Here is a 19,406-nt window from a genome sequence, read left to right on the forward strand (position 1 = left end):
ACCTAACTTTTAGCTGTACATTTGCTATTTAGAAGGGCAGTTCCAAATTATTTTTCCCCCACCAAAAAATTTGGTGTTGAAAGGGGTACGGAGAATGTGTTTAACCTTTTATGAATCTTGTATTCAGAAAAGCCCTTCCTCCTCCTGGACAAGATTCGAATGCAGGTTCTACCAGTCAAAAGACACTTGCAACACACTACCCTAGTTACAGGGTATGTTCCAAATTTATCCTTGAATGCAAAAAAAAGGGCATCAGGCCAACGGTGCAATAGACTATACATAAATTTATAGGGTGCAATAAATTCTATTTTACTAGCCAGAAAGGAAGAACATGTCCAGAGTTCCTATCCTGGATTGGGTTCAATAAATTTTACTACAAGTGCATTTATGGAGATTAGGAGAATATGGGATTGGGTTTAGGTGTAATGCTCTGTCAAAGCCAGTTATTCAAGTTCAAAACATGAAAAATGGTCAAAGTACTGGAAGCCTTAAATCACACTGCAGTATGATTCCAGCCACCACCTTTAAACAGACGGGGTATCAAGGCTAGGAGCGAAGGAAAACAACTTTTGGTATATTTATTGCTCTTTTATTAGAAGATGAGAAGTTTTCAACTAGAATTTAAATTAACAAGATGCTTTTCAATCTCATTAAACTTTTACACCATATTTAGTTACAGGGCAATAGTACATTTTGGATTCTTAAGTCATAGTACACAAACATCCAGTTTCCTATTCTCATTGATTCTTACTGTACATTAATGTTTTTAGTCAACTTCTTCAATGGTTGGTCCAGAAGATCCTCCTCCAGGAGCAGCACCAGTACCAGGAAAACCTTCTGGCATCCCACCAGGCATGCCACCAGCACCCTGATACAACTTGCTAACAATTGGATTGCAGATCTTCTCTATTTCTTTCAGTTGATGTTCATATTCATCTTTTTCTGCAGTCTGGAAAAAACAATAGCATTTGGCAAGTCAACCTAATACCATAGGTATATATTATCTGCTAGTTATATTACTTGAATTGTAACTTAATATCAGGCTTCCATTAAGGATCTGTCAAATCTGTGATTCCAGAATAGAAAATCCTTTCCAGGCAATGTTAACACAAGTGTTAGTCTTTCAAGAATGGCTTACATGACTCCTCTGGTCCTTCCCTCATTTAAATCCTTCTTTCTTCCTCTTCTCCACTAAAAATTATGAACTAAGCAAGAGTCAAGACTCACTTATTCAGTGCCTTTTTGGAAGGAACCCTGGCTACAGGTTGCTACAGCTCTCATTGCTTAATATCTTGTGCTCTTAGGAACAAAATCAGTTCAAGGCAGATATGTACCTCAACTCCATTTACCTACCCTTCCTCCACATTGTGATAATCCTACCAAAACAATCCTCCAAATTGAATTCATCCAGCACCCAAAGCATTGTGATACCACTAATAAAATGCTTCCTTTTTTTTCTAAACCCACCATATGGTTTAGTGCTAACATTCTTAATACAAGTTAAATTTATGCAGCTAGTACTCATTTAATCCTGTAAACCCTAGTATTCTGGTGAACCTTTACTGTACTTAAGGTCAATGCATCCATCTTGATGTTTATTTCCTACAATAGATTGCAATATTCCTTATGAGGCCTAACCAATCCCCTGCATAATTGAAGTATCACATCAGAACTTCAATGTTCTTGGTATAAAAGCCAAGATTTGCATTTGAATATTTTGTACAAATGCAGCAGCTTCTACCATGTACCTGGATACCCAAATCACTTTGCTCTTATGCAATTACTGAAGTTGCATTCATTTTGCACTTACTTCGAGACAATGAAATTTTCCTAACTAGCCTGCAAGTCAATTGCATGATCTGATGTGGCATGACAAACATCAAGAGAGTTCCAAGTTTGAGCCATGTACCTGCCAAATAAGCACTATAAATCAAATCAAATTAGTTTCAAATACTTAGATTAGACAGGTATGGTAAAGCCAGGATTCCCAGGGGTTGGCTCCTATTCAGGGGATGCATGCACTGAATTGAGCAAAGATGAATAGCTGCTTTAGTTCTTTTCCAAAAAGATCATCACTAACTTTGACCTGAGCAATGGCACCAATGGAATTCAGCATGATTCAGAAAACTGGAGACAAACTGAGTTAATATGGGAAAGCCAATGGAAATGCTAATTCATCATCCACGGTCAAATATTTTCTTGTTCGATTTTTAAAAAAATGTTCCACTAAGCATAGGAGTTGGGGGTGGAGATAACGACAAGTTTAAAATAATCTTCCAACCTTCCCTAGATACAGGGAAAGGTGACAGAGCATTGGAGTGGCAAATGTAACACCCAAATATGGAAGGACAATTCTAGTAACTACAGGCAGTCAAGTCAGGAGGGTTTTAGAGATAAGTTTAGATAAGCTCGACAAGAAAAAAAAAAAGCGATTGTATTAACAGACTTGGAACCTTTTGATGTTTACAGGTCAGTGCCACATCAAAAATGGTGCAACTGGGCTAGTCCTTAATCCAAGGACTAGGGACACTGATGTAAGGTTTTAGTAGGAGATGCAGCAGTATGTGAAGAATTTTAATATATAAACATAGCTAGTAATGGCCTGGAACATTGTGCCTAGGAGGGAGGTTTGACTAGTGAAGCAATTGAATGGGTACTTGAGGAAAGTAAGTGTACAGGTTTAAAATGGGTAGTGCATTGAAAGAGACCATTGGATTGCTCTACAGGAGGCCCATCATAAACTCTTATGGGACAAATAGCCCTTGTGCCAATAATAACTACCATGTGATTACAATAATCATCCTTTAACAGAATTACCTTCACTAATTATAATTTACCTGGTTCTTATCCAGCCAGCTGATAACTTCATTGCACTTTTCTAAAACTTTCTGCTTATCATCATCACTTATTTTGCCCTTTAGTTTCTCATCTTCAATGGTAGCCTTCATGTTGAAAGCATAGGACTCTAAAGAGTTCTTTGATGAAACTTTGTCACGCTGTTGTTCATCTTCTGCTTTGTACTTCTCAGCTTCCTGGACCATACGTTCAATGTCCTCTTTGCTCAAGCGACCTGTTGATATAATCCAAATGCTATTTACATCATTCTTTTCATAAATGCTGAGCTACACTTAATCCCTGTTTATGTTCACCTATAGTAATTATTTTAAGTTAAGGCCTCAATATAACAACTGTATAAATCAGTTTCCAGAAAGAACTATAGAACAGCTTGGGTTAATTAGTGCTTCAAAGAAGCAGTGGCCTTTTGTCAGTGGTTTTCAGAGTAGCACAGGCCCACTTCCTGTGCTATATCATGTAGACACTGTTGCACTTTTACACTAAGAATTCTGGCTGCAAAATGTCAGCAGACATTTGAATGATCAGTAAAAGCAAGTTTACACCAAAAAAAATTGAAGTTACAATATAATGAACAAAGCTCTTGTAGCTAAGAAAAATGCTGTGTAGTTTTCCATCAATCGCAGTGTGGGAGGAACTAGCTTTGGCACAAAAAAAATCAAAATCCACCATGCAAAGCAGTGATTCACCTTTGTCATTTGTGATGGTGATCTTATTTTCCTTTCCAGTGCTCTTGTCCACTGCAGACACATTCAAGATACCATTGGCATCAATATCAAATGTCACCTCAATTTGAGGCACGCCCCGTGGAGCAGGTGGAATTCCAGTCAGCTCAAACTTGCCCAGCAAGTTGTTATCCTTAGTCATGGCTCTTTCACCCTCATACACCTAAATTAGAAAGAGATCTTAAAGTTATAGACATGAGCACACTTTTAAAATTCACTTCCAAATCTTGCATGTACACATGATATATAGATCTTCCTTTAGTTTGTTCAGCAGCTACATTATAAAAAATGTAGAATTGTCACTTGGCCCACTGTAACAGGCACCTTGGTAAGCCATGCTCAGGTTGTCAGAAACTCCGGTTCACAGCCTGTACTGCATCTGAAGTGTTAAATTTAGCACCACTCAAACTCAGGAGGGGTAACCAGACTGCCTGCTTTCAGTTGTTAGTAAACCTCTTGGAAAGTGAAACTGTGACTGTTAAGATAAGGAAAACTCCAGTTCAACTGCAGTGCTATACCAACCTCAACTACAATAGTCACAGTTCAGGAAGTATGACATCAAGTCATTGCACAACCTTGGCAGTCGTACAATTCCAAGTTGTGCTGAACTTAAACGTTTGACCCCATAGCCTCACCATAAAAAAAATGCTCATCTCTATCTCTATGGAATTAACCCCTCAACACCTGCTGTTGGAAACAACTATTTGTCATATCATGTCTATGTCACAAACTCATCCATATTCTGCTGCTTATATCCTGTCCTGCTCTCCCAGTAGCACATCTATTAAGTATTGAAGCATCTTGCATTTATGTCAGCAAGGGTTGTATTACATCCCCAATGCCTCAAATTTAAAATTCCCAATCCCTCCATGGGCTCATTCCTTTTATCTGCAACTACCTGTAACCTTGAAACATCCATCTCCCCACTCCACATTCTTCAGATACTGGCCTCTTGTACATTCCTCCAACTACCTCCCTTCACCCCACTATCAACAGCTATGCCTTCAAACTGTCTGGCCCTCATACCATTCCTAAATTCTTCAGCTTCACCAGCTACCTCCCAAGCACCTCTTTAAAACCCACCTCTTTAACCAAGCTTTTGGTCACTCCATCGTTGCCTCAAATGTTCACTTTTTCTCATCCTAAAGTACAGTGAAAGCATATTTCTTGCACATTTATATGTACAAGTATATTAGGCAAATATAGTCACACCTACCTTAAAAAGGCAAAAACAAATTAGGTTCGCACCTGGATGAGCACGCCAGGCTGATTGTCAGAGTAAGTGGTGAAGGTCTGCGTTTGTTTTGTAGGAATGGTGGTGTTACGTTTGATTAGGACAGTCATTACACCTCCAGCTGTCTCAATACCCAGGGAGAGAGGAGTGACATCCAATAATAGCAAATCTTGTACATTCTCTGACTTGTCACCCGCCAAGATAGCAGCCTGCACAGCTGAAAAATTGTCAAATAGTTATACTTGCATCCATTAAAATTAATGTTTAGACCACAAAAACATGATTAGAAATGTTAAATATCAAATGTAATATAATATATATATAAATTTTAATAAATATCAAATATCCAGCCCACTGCTGGACCTACCCTTTATAAGGATCAAAAGAATGGAAAAAAGTGAATAATTCCTGGTACCTGTTGTTGCAAGAGACTAATGAACCTACATTTTCCATTCATATTAATTTCAATGCTCATTGATAGTCTAAAATTCAAATATTTAAATTGTAGTAGGAGATTTTGCTTCAGGAATCAAAATTTCCCCTCTGCAAAGATAAACTTGGCTACCTGCACCATATGCAACAGCCTCATCAGGGTTAATGCTCTTGTTCAACTCTTTGCCATTGAAGAAATCTTGCAGCAACTTCTGGATTTTGGGAATGCGGGTGGATCCACCAACCAGAACAATGTCATGGATTTGAGCCTTGTCAAGCTTTGCATCTCGTAAGGATTTCTCAACAGGATCAAGTGTGCCTCGGAAGAGGTCTGCATTGAGCTCTTCAAATCGTGCCCTTGTGATGGAAGTGTAGAAATCAACACCCTCATACAGAGAGTCAATTTCAATGCTAGCTTGCGTACTGGATGACAGGGTACGCTTGGCACGTTCACAAGCAGTGCGGAGACGGCGAACAGCTCTCTTGTTGTCAGTGATGTCTTTCTTGTACTTTCGTTTGAATTCAGCAATAAAATGGTTGACCATACGGCTGTCAAAGTCCTCCCCACCAAGGTGGGTGTCACCAGCTGTAGATTTGACTTCAAATATGCCATCTTCAATGGTTAAGATGGAGACATCAAAGGTACCACCACCCAGGTCAAAAATCAGTACATTTCTTTCAGCACCAACCTGCAAAAAAAGAATGTTTTTATGGTGCTTCATCCCAAATACCCAATGCATTACTTGGAAACTGTTCCTTGTATAGGCAAGTTCTGTAATATTTAGCATTCAATAAAATCCCATGACCTGCATGAGCTAAATGGTCAATATGTTCTTGGTGGCACTGATGGAAAGGGGAATGAACGTTGTTCAGGCCACCCCCCCACACCACAAAACAAAAATTGCCATACAATGGATTCCATGTTTCATGGATTCTCAGTAACACTTAAACATTCCCTTCCTTAGGAACCTTTATCCATATGTTATCTTGTTTTAGGCTCCAAAATGATTCTTGCTAGCCTTCCAACTGCCACCCTCCATGAACAACTTTCCCAATTTAAATACCTGTAGCTCATCACATATCAAGTCTCAGTCATCCTTTACCCAGGTCTTCAACCAATCAGGCTTCTTAACCCTCAAAACTTTAATTCTCAAACCCTTTCACTTAGTCCCACCCTATTTTAGAAGCCTCCAACCTTGGATCTCCTCCCATCTATTTCAGTCTTTGATTAGGCCTATTTACGCATCACCCTCCAGCATGGAGGAGATAGATATTCAGCTACCTCATGCTCTACTCTTCAAAATTCCTTTTGCTTTGACCTATTTTTCCAAATTGCTCAAAAAAAGGTTGTTGGTTTTGTCTTGTCTGAACAATGGCAATTCCAGTACTTCAGCATTCCACATTGGAGTGGTCAATGTTGATTATGTCCTCCCCCAAGATTGTGTTTGTGTTCACTCCCCCAAGATTGTGTGTGTGCAATCTCTCACTCCAGCAAGGGGTATAAATACAGTCAGCTAATTAATAAGTGTTTAAACTTGTCTGTAGGAGGTTCTTTGCAATCTTTGGCATTTCCTGGAATGCAATATGCCAGTTTCTGAAAAGGCAGGTTGGATACTCAAAAGCGAAACATTATTGCAGTCAGCAACAGAAATAAGACGACTTGCACTTATATAGCACCTTTCACAACCACCATGTGTCTCAAATCACACTAAGAACTTTTGAAGTGTAGTCTGTTATAATGGAGGAAACACAGAAGCTAGTTTGCACACAGCGAGCTCCCACAAACAGCAATATGATAAGGATCAGATTCTGTGTTTCGATCTCCATTGTTTGAAGGATAACTAAATACTGGCCAGAACAAAGGTTCGTCTGCTCTTCCTCAAAATTGTGCCATGGTATTTTTCATCCATCCATGAAGGCAAACTGGCCCTTAGATTTACACTGCACCTGAAAGATAGCAGCTATGATAGTGCAGCACTTAAATCAAGGCTAAGGCTGATGCTCAAGTTCCAAGTGAGACTTGAACACACCGGATTCGAGAGTTGAGTGCTACCAACTGAGCTGTGGCTAACAAGCTGTTGTCAAAAACACTGATGGACCTAAACTTGCTACAAGATGCTTCATGGCAGAAGGACCCCTGAAAGCCTGTGTGTATTTATAATTTAGTCATAGATTATACCTTTTTATCCAAGCCATAAGCAATGGCAGCTGCTGTTGGTTCATTTATAATACGAAGAACATTAAGACCAGAAATAGTTCCAGCATCCTTAGTTGCTTGGCGTTGCGAGTCATTAAAGTAAGCAGGTACTGTGATAACAGCATTTGTAACAGTCTGCAAGAGAGAATGTTTAAATCTAACAAATGTCTTCAAATATTGGTCATAGTCTGCACAAAGCAAGTAGTTTGTCCATGCACTCATTAAAATGACTTTGGGTTACATTTTCAGCACTGCCATGGAAACAAATTCTATATTGCCACCAATCCTACCCAATTACTTAAATCAATTGGCTTCTGCACTCAGCCCTCGATCACTGTTCATCACCTCCCAACTTAGGTCATGCCCAACCTACTGGACACATTCCACCCAAAGTACTCAATTTATTGATTACTACATGAGGAAATGCCTTCATTAACAAATTCAGCAAGTCTAATCACCTCCCAAGGTTCAAAATCAACAACTGTCTTCCTCTCATTGAGGCCACTGTATCCAGTTAAATGTTCCATTATACATGAAAACCAAAATAGATACTTCTGTTTTATCATGGGATATCGACATCAGACCTGCAAGTTCTGTCGAAGGGTCATGAGGACTCGAAACGTCAACTCTTTTCTTCTCCGCCGATGCTGCCAGACCTGCTGAGTTTTTCCAGGTAATTCTGTTTTTGTTTTGGATTTCCAGCATCCGCAGTTTTTTTGTTTTTATCTCTGCATTTTTATTGCCTATCCCTAATTGCCCTTAAGGTAGTTAGCTGCCTTCTTGAACCACTGGAGTCCATGTAGTGTAAGTGTACCCAGAGCAGTCAGGGGTGGGAGGGAGTTCCAGGATTTTGACCCAGCGACATATTTCCAAGTTAGGATGGTTATATAGCTTGCAGAGGAAATTCTTATGCATCAGCTGCCCTTGTCCTTCTAGGTGATAGAGATCAAAGATTTGGAAGATGCTGTCAAAGACACTTGGATGAATTGTTGCAATGCATCTTGTAGATGGTACACTGCTGCCACTGAGTATTGGTTGTGGAGGGACTGGATGTTGAAGGCAGTGACAGGGTACCAATCAAGCAGGCTGCTTTGAATTGCAAGGTGCCCAGCTTCTTGTGTTATTGGAGCTGTACTCATCCAGGCAAGTGGAAAGTATTCCATCATACTCCTGACTTGTGCCCTGTAGATGGTGGGCAAGCTTGGGGAGTCAGGAGAGTTGCTCTCTACAGAATTCTCAGCCTGCTTTTGTAGCCACAGTATTTTTCTGTCTGGTTCAGTTTCTGATCAATGGTAACCGCCACCCCCCCCAAAAAAAATGTTGATAGTGAGGGATTCAACAATGGTAAGCCATTGAATATCAAGGGGTGATGGTTGAAATCTATTGTTGGAGATAGTTATTGCCTGGCACTTGTGTGCAAATTTTACTTGCCATATCAGCCCAAGCCTGTATATGAGGAGTTGTGACTTGGACATGTGGATTGCACATTCTGAACTTGGAGAGAAGGTCATTGATGAAGCAGGTTGGGCTTAGGACACTACACTGAGGAACTCCTGCAGTGATGGCCTGGGACTGAGACGATGGACCTCCAACAGGCACAACCATCTTCCTTTGTGCTAGTATGACTCCAACCATAGGTGTTCTTTCGCCCCAATTTCCATCAACTCTAGTTTTGCTAGGGCTCACTGCATGACTTGTTTGCTTCAAAAATTACTTTTTCTCAAGGAGTTGATGCTCAGTAGAAAGTGATTTTGAGCCTTTACCACTCCTCTACATGAACTCCAGGTTCTTTGCCTTCAAGCTTATTTTCCACACAAAACATTATACCCCTATCAACCCAGTGCTCAATGGCTTCTTTCCCCCATTGTCCATAGTCCAGAATATAGTGCTGTTCTTAGCAAATAATCTTGATCCTTCTACCCTCATTTCTCCAATGTGCTATGTTCCAGCTCAGTGGCCAAATTCCAAGTACTCCCATTCAAATTTGTCTAAATTCCACTTCAACCTTAACAAAATGCTTTGATCGCAACATGGCATTAGGAAAATGAGGTTATGAAAAGCCTAATCAAACTTGCCTGCAACATCACTCAAGTACAACATTGGTTAACCTACCATATTGTGCAAAAAGTCATAAAAAGTATTGCCTTTGGGTAGACTGGAAAGAAACTAGATATATTTGGATCACAAACTCAGATGTAATTCAATTGCCATTTTCAAAATTACACATTCTGCCTTAACTAGCTTTAGCTTAATCCTGTTCCCAATCGCCAGTCTACAGTTTAATCACATGAAATAAAGTAACATTTAAAAATTCAGAATCTTGCAGATCAGGCAAAGGCTAACTAAAGATGTTAAAAATATTACCTAGGGTATGGGCTTATCACAAGCAAACATGTTACACCTTACCTTTCCAAGGTAAGCTTCTGCAATTTCCTTCATTTTTGTGAGCACCATTGAAGAAATTTCTTCAGGGTAAAAAGACTTGTTTTCTCCTTTGTATTCCACCTTAACCTTGGGACGACCTCCATCATTTACAACATCAAAAGGCCAGTGCTTCAAATCAGCCTGAACCACAGTGTCTTCAAATCTACGTCCAATGAGGCGCTTTGCATCTACAAAATTCAAAACACATTTTAATTCAATTAAACAAACAGTAAGAATATTGAAAACAAACAGAAAAATCTCATCTGCCACAAGACGATGTTGTACTAGGGTTCAATTCCATGATACACAGTGCCACTTTTCCCTATGCAACTTGGACAGTGGTCCATGCCAGCAAGCCATCATGTGATGTGGAGTAGCCAACTTCTATCTTATCTGTTCCTACCCATTTGCAATAAGGTTCCCCTTCTCCCAGCCTGGGACACTGACAGTGATCCTCCAATGGCTGCAGTCAATTAAATTAGCTGAGTTAAGGAATTAAAGGATGGGTGGAATTACCAAATCTGTATGGCATAAAATACCACAGTAAATAGTAATAACTTGTTTAACAAGCCTGTGTACTCAAGTTCACCCTGTTATCTTACAAGGACCTAAAATTAAAAAGCATATACAAACCCTAATTTTTGGAAGAAACAAAATTAGGAGCATACATTGTATTGCAAAACCAGAATCATGTTATAATACCAGAGCAAGAAAACGAGAAAGTATTTAATAGTATTCTAACTTCGTTATCTGCACAGCATAGAACTTTATGAAACTCACCAAAGACAGTGTTGGTTGGGTTCATTGCCACCTGGTTCTTGGCTGCATCACCAATGAGCCTCTCTGAATCAGTGAAGGCAACATAGCTTGGAGTGGTCCGGTTGCCTTGGTCATTGGCAATAATTTCAACTTTTCCATGCTGGAAGACACCTACACAGGAGTAGGTTGTCCCAAGATCAATACCAACAGCTGGTCCCTTAGACATTTTACCTGCAAAAAAGTATTAAAATTATGGTTCTTTGTAGCTATCAGACGTTCAGTTTTGATTTTTCAGCTTTCAGTTTATTCAAAATCATGGAGGGGTCTAGAGAGAGTAGATATAGGGAAAACTGTTCCTACCGGTGGTAGGACCAAAAACAAGTGGGGCGCAAATTTAAGGAAACTGGAAAAAGTAGTAATGGCAACAAAAGGAAAAACATCTTCATGCACAAAGTGGTTAGGATCTGGAATGCACTGCCATAGACTGTGGTGAAGGCAGATTCAAATCAATGCATTCAAGAGGGAATTGGATCATCTGAAAAAAGGAACACACAGGGCAATGGGGAGAAGGTGGGAGTGGAACACTAGGTGAATTGCTTCTGAGTTCCAACACAGACGAGCCATTCTATTCATTAACAGATTAAAACTTCTGGTTTACAAGGTTATATCGATTTTTAATCAAGTCACAATGTGTTATACATTTAATAATGCTAGATAACTTAGAATAGGATACATATATCTCAACTCTTCCCTGCTCCTAGTAACAAAATAAATGAACTCTCAAGATATATTCATGTCAGCTCAAGTCAGGCTCCTCATCCAGGCATTGCCCAGCCAAAGAAATAACCAGGAGCAAACCACTGATGAACAACATTCTAATGGAGATCACCACATTAGCCACATGTAGCTAGCTGGGAATCCAGATGTGGAAAATTGCATTTCTAATCCATTAAATTCAAAAGAAATGAGCAACAGAAATTTCATACTGGCATTTCAATTTCTTTTCATTGCTTTAACATTTAAAATCAGCAACAAAAAACAGAATGTAGGTGTTTTGATTAGTAGGACATTCAACACAAGCCTGTTCCACCATTCAACAAGATCATGGCTGAATGGGACTTTACTTCTGCGATTATTGAATGGAGATGTAAGTAACATAGCTGTACATCGGTGCAGACAATACACATTAATGCATGCCGCTCATCAGCAATTTCTATTGGACGGAGCTGAACTAGAACACATCTGAAGTCCAGAATGGAATAAATTTTAAAAACACAAAATGCATTTCATGAAACTTGGACTAACTGCTGCCATCTCTTTGGGGTAATAATTCAGAGGCATTCTGACTTGCAATGTAACAACTCCAATCCTCAGACACGCCACATTCCTGCTGATTAAAGGTGGGATTTTCTAAGGGGAGGGAGAGGGGGGATGTAAAAAAAAAAAAATTACTTATTTGAACATCAAAGAGAGACAGATATTCTTCAAATGTCACAACTTCGGCAAGTTACCACACCAAACTGGAGGCGTCCGGCAACAAGAACTCCTTCCACCTGACAAACGAATGAGTTGAAACAGTTAATGATGAGGGCTTCATAAATGCCATTTCTCTGTACCCCCACTTGATTTAAGCTTAGAAGACGACAAGATTCATGAACCGTGAGAACCAAGCTTTTGGAGTCATACCACATGCTTAAGATCTCCAAACTGAACATTATTTGCTACTGAAGGACGAAAAAGATAAAAAAAAATCAGCACAAAAACCTACCAGCTGACCATCAACTCTCTACAGGAACTTGTAAATGGGGGGGATGGGGGGGGGGGGTTTGGGGAAGGGGAGGAGAAAGAGATGGGGGGGGGGGTTTGGGGAGGAGAGATGGGGGGTTTGGGGAGGAGAGATGGGGGGTTTGGGGAGGAGAGATGGGGGGTTTGGGGAGGAGAGATGGGGGGTTTGGGGAGGAGAGATGGGGGGTTTGGGGAGGAGAGATGGGGGGTTTGGGGAGGAGAGATGGGGGGTTTGGGGAGGAGAGATGGGGGGTTTGGGGAGGAGAGATGGGGGGTTTGGGGAGGAGAGATGGGGGGTTTGGGGAGGAGAGATGGGGGGTTTGGGGAGGAGAGAGGAGGGAGAGAGACGGGGGGTTTGGTGGGGAGAGGAGGAGGGGGAGAGACGGGGGGGTTTGGTGGGGAGAGGAGGAGGGGGAGAGACGGGGGGGTTTGGTGGGGAGAGGAGGAGGGGGAGAGACGGGGGGGTTTGGTGGGGAGAGGAGGAGGGGGAGAGACGGGGGGGTTTGGTGGGGAGAGGAGGAGGGGGAGAGACGGGGGGTTGGGGGGAGAGGAGGGGGAGAGACGGGGGGTTGGGGGGAGAGGAGGAGACGGGGGGTTGGGGGGAGAGGAGGAGACGGGGGGTTGGGGGGAGAGGAGGAGACGGGGGGTTGGGGGGAGAGGAGGAGACGGGGGGTTGGGGGGAGAGGAGGAGGAGGAGACGGGGGGGTTGGGGGGAGAGGAGGAGGAGGAGACGGGGGGTTGGGGGGGAGAGGGAGGAGGAGGAGACGGGGGGTTTGGGGGGAGAGGAGGAGGAGGAGACCGGGGGGTTGGGGGGAGAGGAGGAGGAGGAGACGGGGGGGTTGGGGGGAGAGGAGGAGGAGGAGACGGGGGGTTGGGGGGAGAGGAGGAGGAGGAGACGGGGGGTTGGGGGGGAGAGGAGGAGGAGGAGACGGGGGGTTGGGGGGAGAGGAGGAGGAGGAGACGGGGGGGTTGGGGGGAGAGGAGGAGGAGGAGACGGGGGGTTGGGGGGAGAGGAGGAGGAGGAGACGGGGGGTTGGGGGGAGAGGAGGAGGAGGAGACGGGGGGTTGGGGGGAGAGGAGGAGGAGGAGACGGGGGGTTGGGGGGAGAGGAGGAGGAGGAGACGGGGGGTTGGGGGGAGAGGAGGAGGAGGAGACGGGGGGTTGGGGGGAGAGGAGGAGGAGGAGACGGGGGGTTGGGGGGAGAGGAGGAGGAGGAGACGGGGGGTTGGGGGGAGAGGAGGAGGAGGAGACGGGGGGTTGGGGGGAGAGGAGGAGGAGGAGACGGGGGGTTGGGGGGAGAGGAGGAGGAGGAGACGGGGGGTTGGGGGGAGAGGAGGAGGAGGAGACGGGGGGTTGGGGGGAGAGGAGGAGGAGGAGACGGGGGGTTGGGGGGAGAGGAGGAGGAGGAGACGGGGGGTTGGGGGGAGAGGAGGAGGAGGAGACGGGGGGTTGGGGGGAGAGGAGGAGGAGGAGACGGGGGGTTGGGGGGAGAGGAGGAGGAGGAGACGGGGGGTTGGGGGGAGAGGAGGAGGAGGAGACGGGGGGTTGGGGGGAGAGGAGGAGGAGGAGACGGGGGGTTGGGGGGAGAGGAGGAGGAGGAGACGGGGGGTTGGGGGGAGAGGAGGAGGAGGAGACGGGGGGTTGGGGGGAGAGGAGGAGGAGGAGACGGGGGGTTGGGGGGAGAGGAGGAGGAGGAGACGGGGGGTTGGGGGGAGAGGAGGAGGAGGAGACGGGGGGTTGGGGGGAGAGGAGGAGGAGGAGACGGGGGGTTGGGGGGAGAGGAGGAGGAGGAGACGGGGGGTTGGGGGGAGAGGAGGAGGAGGAGACGGGGGGTTGGGGGGAGAGGAGGAGGAGGAGACGGGGGGTTGGGGGGAGAGAGGAGGAGGAGGAGACGGGGGGTTGGGGGGAGAGGAGGAGGAGGAGACGGGGGGTTGGGGGGAGAGGAGGAGGAGGAGACGGGGGGTTGGGGGGAGAGGAGGAGGAGGAGACGGGGGGTTGGGGGGAGAGGAGGAGGAGGAGACGGGGGGTTGGGGGGAGAGGAGGAGGAGGAGACGGGGGGTTGGGGGAGAGAGGAGGAGGAGGAGACGGGGGGTTGGGGGGAGAGAGGAGGAGGAGGAGACGGGGGGTTGGGGGGAGAGGAGGAGGAGGAGACGGGGGGTTGGGGGGAGAGGAGGAGGAGGAGACGGGGGGTTGGGGGGAGAGGAGGAGGAGGAGACGGGGGGTTGGGGGGAGAGGAGGAGGAGGAGACGGGGGGTTGGGGGGAGAGGAGGAGGAGGAGACGGGGGGTTGGGGGGAGAGGAGGAGGAGGAGACGGGGGGTTGGGGGGAGAGGAGGAGGAGGAGACGGGGGGTTGGGGGGAGAGGAGGAGGAGGAGACGGGGGGTTGGGGGGAGAGGAGGAGGAGGAGACGGGGGGTTGGGGGGAGAGGAGGAGGAGGAGACGGGGGGTTGGGGGGAGAGGAGGAGGAGGAGACGGGGGGTTGGGGGGAGAGGAGGAGGAGGAGACGGGGGGTTGGGGGGAGAGGAGGAGGAGGAGACGGGGGGGTTGGGGGGAGAGGAGGAGGAGGAGACGGGGGGGTTGGGGGGAGAGGAGGAGGAGGAGGAGACGGGGGGTTGGGGGGAGAGGAGGAGGAGGAGACGGGGGGTTGGGGGGAGAGGAGGAGGAGGAGACGGGGGGTTGGGGGGAGAGGAGGAGGAGGAGACGGGGGGTTGGGGGGAGAGGAGGAGGAGGAGACGGGGGGTTGGGGGGAGAGGAGGAGGAGGAGACGGGGGGTTGGGGGAGAGGAGGAGGAGGAGACGGGGGGTTGGGGGGAGAGGAGGAGGAGGAGACGGGGGGTTGGGGGGAGAGGAGGAGGAGGAGACGGGGGGTTGGGGGGAGAGGAGGAGGAGGAGACGGGGGGTTGGGGGGAGAGGAGGAGGAGGAGGAGACGGGGGGTTGGGGGGAGAGGAGGAGGAGGAGACGGGGGGTTGGGGGGAGAGGAGGAGGAGGAGACGGGGGGTTGGGGGGAGAGGAGGAGGAGGAGGAGACGGGGGGTTGGGGGGAGAGGAGGAGGAGGAGGAGACGGGGGGTTGGGGGGAGAGGAGGAGGAGGAGACGGGGGGTTGGGGGGAGAGGAGGAGGAGGAGACGGGGGGTTGGGGGGAGAGGAGGAGGAGGAGGAGACGGGGGGTTGGGGGGAGAGGAGGAGGAGGAGGAGACGGGGGGTTGGGGGGAGAGGAGGAGGAGGAGGAGACGGGGGGTTGGGGGGAGAGGAGGAGGAGGAGACGGGGGGTTGGGGGGAGAGGAGGAGGAGGAGGAGACGGGGGGTTGGGGGGAGAGGAGGAGGAGGAGGAGACGGGGGGTTGGGGGGAGAGGAGGAGGAGGAGGAGACGGGGGGTTGGGGGGAGAGGAGGAGGAGGAGGAGACGGGGGGTTGGGGGGAGAGGAGGAGGAGGAGACGGGGGGTTGGGGGGAGAGGAGGAGGAGGAGACGGGGGGTTGGGGGGAGAGGAGGAGGAGGAGACGGGGGGTTGGGGGGAGAGGAGGAGGAGGAGACGGGGGGTTGGGGGGAGAGGAGGAGGAGGAGACGGGGGGTTGGGGGGAGAGGAGGAGGAGGAGACGGGGGGTTGGGGGGAGAGGAGGAGGAGGAGACGGGGGGTTGGGGGGAGAGGAGGAGGAGGAGACGGGGGGTTGGGGGGAGAGGAGGAGGAGGAGACGGGGGGTTGGGGGGAGAGGAGGAGGGGGAGAGACGGGGGGTTGGGGGGAGAGGAGGAGGAGGAGACGGGGGGTTGGGGGGAGAGGAGGAGGAGGAGACGGGGGGTTGGGGGGAGAGGAGGAGGAGGAGACGGGGGGTTGGGGGGAGAGGAGGAGGAGGAGACGGGGGGTTGGGGGGAGAGGAGGAGGAGGAGACGGGGGGTTGGGGGGAGAGGAGGAGGAGGAGACGGGGGGTTGGGGGGAGAGGAGGAGGAGGAGACGGGGGGTTGGGGGGAGAGGAGGAGGAGGAGACGGGGGGTTGGGGGAGAGGAGGAGGAGGAGGAGACGGGGGGTTGGGGGGAGAGGAGGAGGAGGAGACGGGGGGTTGGGGGGAGAGAGGAGGAGGAGGAGACGGGGGGTTGGGGGGAGAGGAGGAGGAGGAGGAGACGGGGGGTTGGGGGGAGAGGAGGAGGAGGAGACGGGGGGTTGGGGGGAGAGGAGGAGGAGGAGACGGGGGGTTGGGGGGAGAGGAGGAGGAGGAGGAGACGGGGGGTTGGGGGGAGAGGAGGAGGAGGAGACGGGGGGTTGGGGGGAGAGGAGGAGGAGGAGACGGGGGGTTGGGGGGAGAGGAGGAGGAGGAGACGGGGGGTTGGGGGGAGAGGAGGAGGAGGAGACGGGGGGTTGGGGGGAGAGGAGGAGGAGGAGACGGGGGGTTGGGGGGAGAGGAGGAGGAGGAGACGGGGGGTTGGGGGGAGAGGAGGAGGAGGAGACGGGGGGTTGGGGGGAGAGGAGGAGGAGGAGACGGGGGGTTGGGGGGAGAGGAGGAGGAGGAGACGGGGGGTTGGGGGGAGAGGAGGAGGAGGAGACGGGGGGTTGGGGGGAGAGGAGGAGGAGGAGACGGGGGGTTGGGGGGAGAGGAGGAGGAGGAGACGGGGGGTTGGGGGGAGAGGAGGAGGAGGAGACGGGGGGTTGGGGGGAGAGGAGGAGGAGGAGACGGGGGGTTGGGGGGAGAGGAGGAGGAGGAGACGGGGGGTTGGGGGGAGAGGAGGAGGAGGAGACGGGGGGTTGGGGGGAGAGGAGGAGGAGGAGACGGGGGGTTGGGGGGAGAGGAGGAGGAGGAGACGGGGGGTTGGGGGAGAGAGGAGGAGGAGGAGACGGGGGGTTGGGGGGAGAGGAGGAGGAGGAGACGGGGGGTTGGGGGGAGAGGAGGAGGAGGAGACGGGGGGTTGGGGGGAGAGGAGGAGGAGGAGACGGGGGGTTGGGGGGAGAGGAGGAGGAGGAGACGGGGGGTTGGGGGGAGAGGAGGAGGAGGAGACGGGGGGTTGGGGGGAGAGGAGGAGGAGGAGACGGGGGGTTGGGGGGAGAGGAGGAGGAGGAGACGGGGGGTTGGGGGGAGAGGAGGAGGAGGAGACGGGGGGTTGGGGGGAGAGGAGGAGGAGGAGACGGGGGGTTGGGGGGAGAGGAGGAGGAGGAGACGGGGGGTTGGGGGGAGAGGAGGAGGAGGAGACGGGGGGTTGGGGGGAGAGGAGGAGGAGGAGACGGGGGGTTGGGGGGAGAGGAGGAGGAGGAGACGGGGGGTTGGGGGGAGAGGAGGAGGAGGAGACGGGGGGTTGGGGGGAGAGGAGGAGGAGGAGACGGGGGGTTGGGGGGAGAGGAGGAGGAGGAGACGGGGGGTTGGGGGGAGAGGAGGAGGAGGAGACGGGGGGTTGGGGGGAGAGGAGGAGGAGGAGACGGGGGGTTGGGGGGAGAGGAGGAGGAGGAGACGGGGGGTTGGGGGGAGAGGAGGAGGAGGAGACGGGGGGTTGGGGGGAGAGGAGGAGGAGGAGACGGGGGGTTGGGGGGAGAGGAGGAGGAGGAGACGGGGGGTTGGGGGGAGAGGAGGAGGAGGAGACGGGGGTTGGGGGGAGAGGAGGAGGAGGAGATGGGGGGTTGGGGGGAGAGGAGGAGGAGGAGATGGGGGGTTGGGGGGAGAGGAGGAGGAGGAGGAGATGGGGGGTTGGGGGGAGAGGAGGAGGAGGAGATGGGGGGTTGGGGGGAGAGGAGGAGGAGGAGGAGATGGGGGGTTGGGGGGAGAGGAGGAGGAGGAGGAGATGGGGGGTTGGGGGGAGAGGAGGAGGAGGAGGAGATGGGGGGTTGGGGGGAGAGGAGGAGGAGGAGGAGATGGGGGGTTGGGGGGAGAGGAGGAGGAGGAGGAGATGGGGGGTTGGGGGGAGAGGAGGAGGAGGAGGAGATGGGGGGTTGGGGGGAGAGGAGGAGGAGGAGGAGATGGGGGGTTGGGGGGAGAGGAGGAGGAGGAGGAGATGGGGGGTTGGGGGGAGAGGAGGAGGAGGAGGAGATGGGGGGTTGGGGGGAGAGGAGGAGGAGGAGATGGGGGGTTGGGGGGAGAGGAGGAGGAGGAGACGGGGGGTTGGGGGGAGAGGAGGAGGAGGAGACGGGGGGTTGGGGGGAGAGGAGGAGGAGGAGATGGGGGGTTGGGGGGAGAGGAGGAGGAGGAGACGGGGGGTTGGGGGGAGAGGAGGAGGAGGAGACGGGGGGTTGGGGGGAGAGGAGGAGGAGGAGATGGGGGGTTGGGGGGAGAGGAGGAGGAGGAGATGGGGGGTTGGGGGAAGGAAATCCATAATCTATTCTGAGCTTCACATCTAGTGCGAATGAAAATAAAACCATAGGAGGGGATGTGTATAAATCAATTATTTTTTTTAAAAGGGTGGGGGGGGGGGGGGTGGGGAAGTGGGGAAGATGCAAAAGGTGCCGAGATAGGGATTTCTCTGCAGAAAAATCACCTCCTCACCTTCACCCGTCCGCCCGCAATTGCGGGAGGTTGAATTATTTAAACCCTCTCCGGTGAAATAAATCCGTTCCGCCCGCTAATTTGCGAATTTAAAATAAGAGATGCACAAGATCTCACCGGGATGCTTCATTACATGAAAATTAATTCAAGGGAAGGGAAAAAAAAAAACCGTACAAGAGCCTCAGTGCGGATTTTCCCCCCTCTCTCCTCTCGGCGATAAAACAATACTTACTTTCTCCTTTATAAATTTAGGGGTGAGGGGGTGAGGGGTTGGGGGGGGGGGGGGGGGGGGTGGTGGAAAGAGGGAAGTCAAGAACAATAATCTACAACCGGCTCTTTAAATGACAAAAAGGAAGCTACCAGATGCGCCCCGCTGCTCTGCCAACTCGCACTGCGGCTCAAAGCGCTTTTGCCAATCACCACAGAAGCTTCTGGAAAGAACTGGAACCTTCTAACCAATCAGGAGCGCGTCCTCTCGCGTTACGTCACACGCTCCCGCCCCCACCTCTCCTCTGCGCTCCTCAGGGGCGCCCAGGTGACCA

General features: G+C 50.1%; 1 protein-coding gene across 1 annotated transcript; it reads right to left on the reverse strand.

The window, feature by feature from the left end:
• Window positions 1–573: 573 nt before the first annotated feature.
• On the reverse strand, window positions 574–19,290 carry LOC121269551 (heat shock cognate 71 kDa protein-like). The gene is given in 10 exon segments (XM_041174231.1): window positions 574–844; window positions 846–949; window positions 2,838–3,070; window positions 3,543–3,741; window positions 4,827–5,029; window positions 5,378–5,933; window positions 7,424–7,576; window positions 9,848–10,053; window positions 10,646–10,855; window positions 19,225–19,290. Coding segments are annotated over 9 exon segments (1,956 nt in total). The 5' UTR covers window positions 10,851–10,855; window positions 19,225–19,290; the 3' UTR covers window positions 574–747.
• Between the last annotated feature and the right edge of the window lie 116 nt (window positions 19,291–19,406).

This window comes from Carcharodon carcharias, chromosome 25 (assembly GCF_017639515.1).
Source record: "Carcharodon carcharias isolate sCarCar2 chromosome 25, sCarCar2.pri, whole genome shotgun sequence".
In the NCBI taxonomy this organism is placed as follows: domain Eukaryota; kingdom Metazoa; phylum Chordata; class Chondrichthyes; order Lamniformes; family Lamnidae; genus Carcharodon; species Carcharodon carcharias.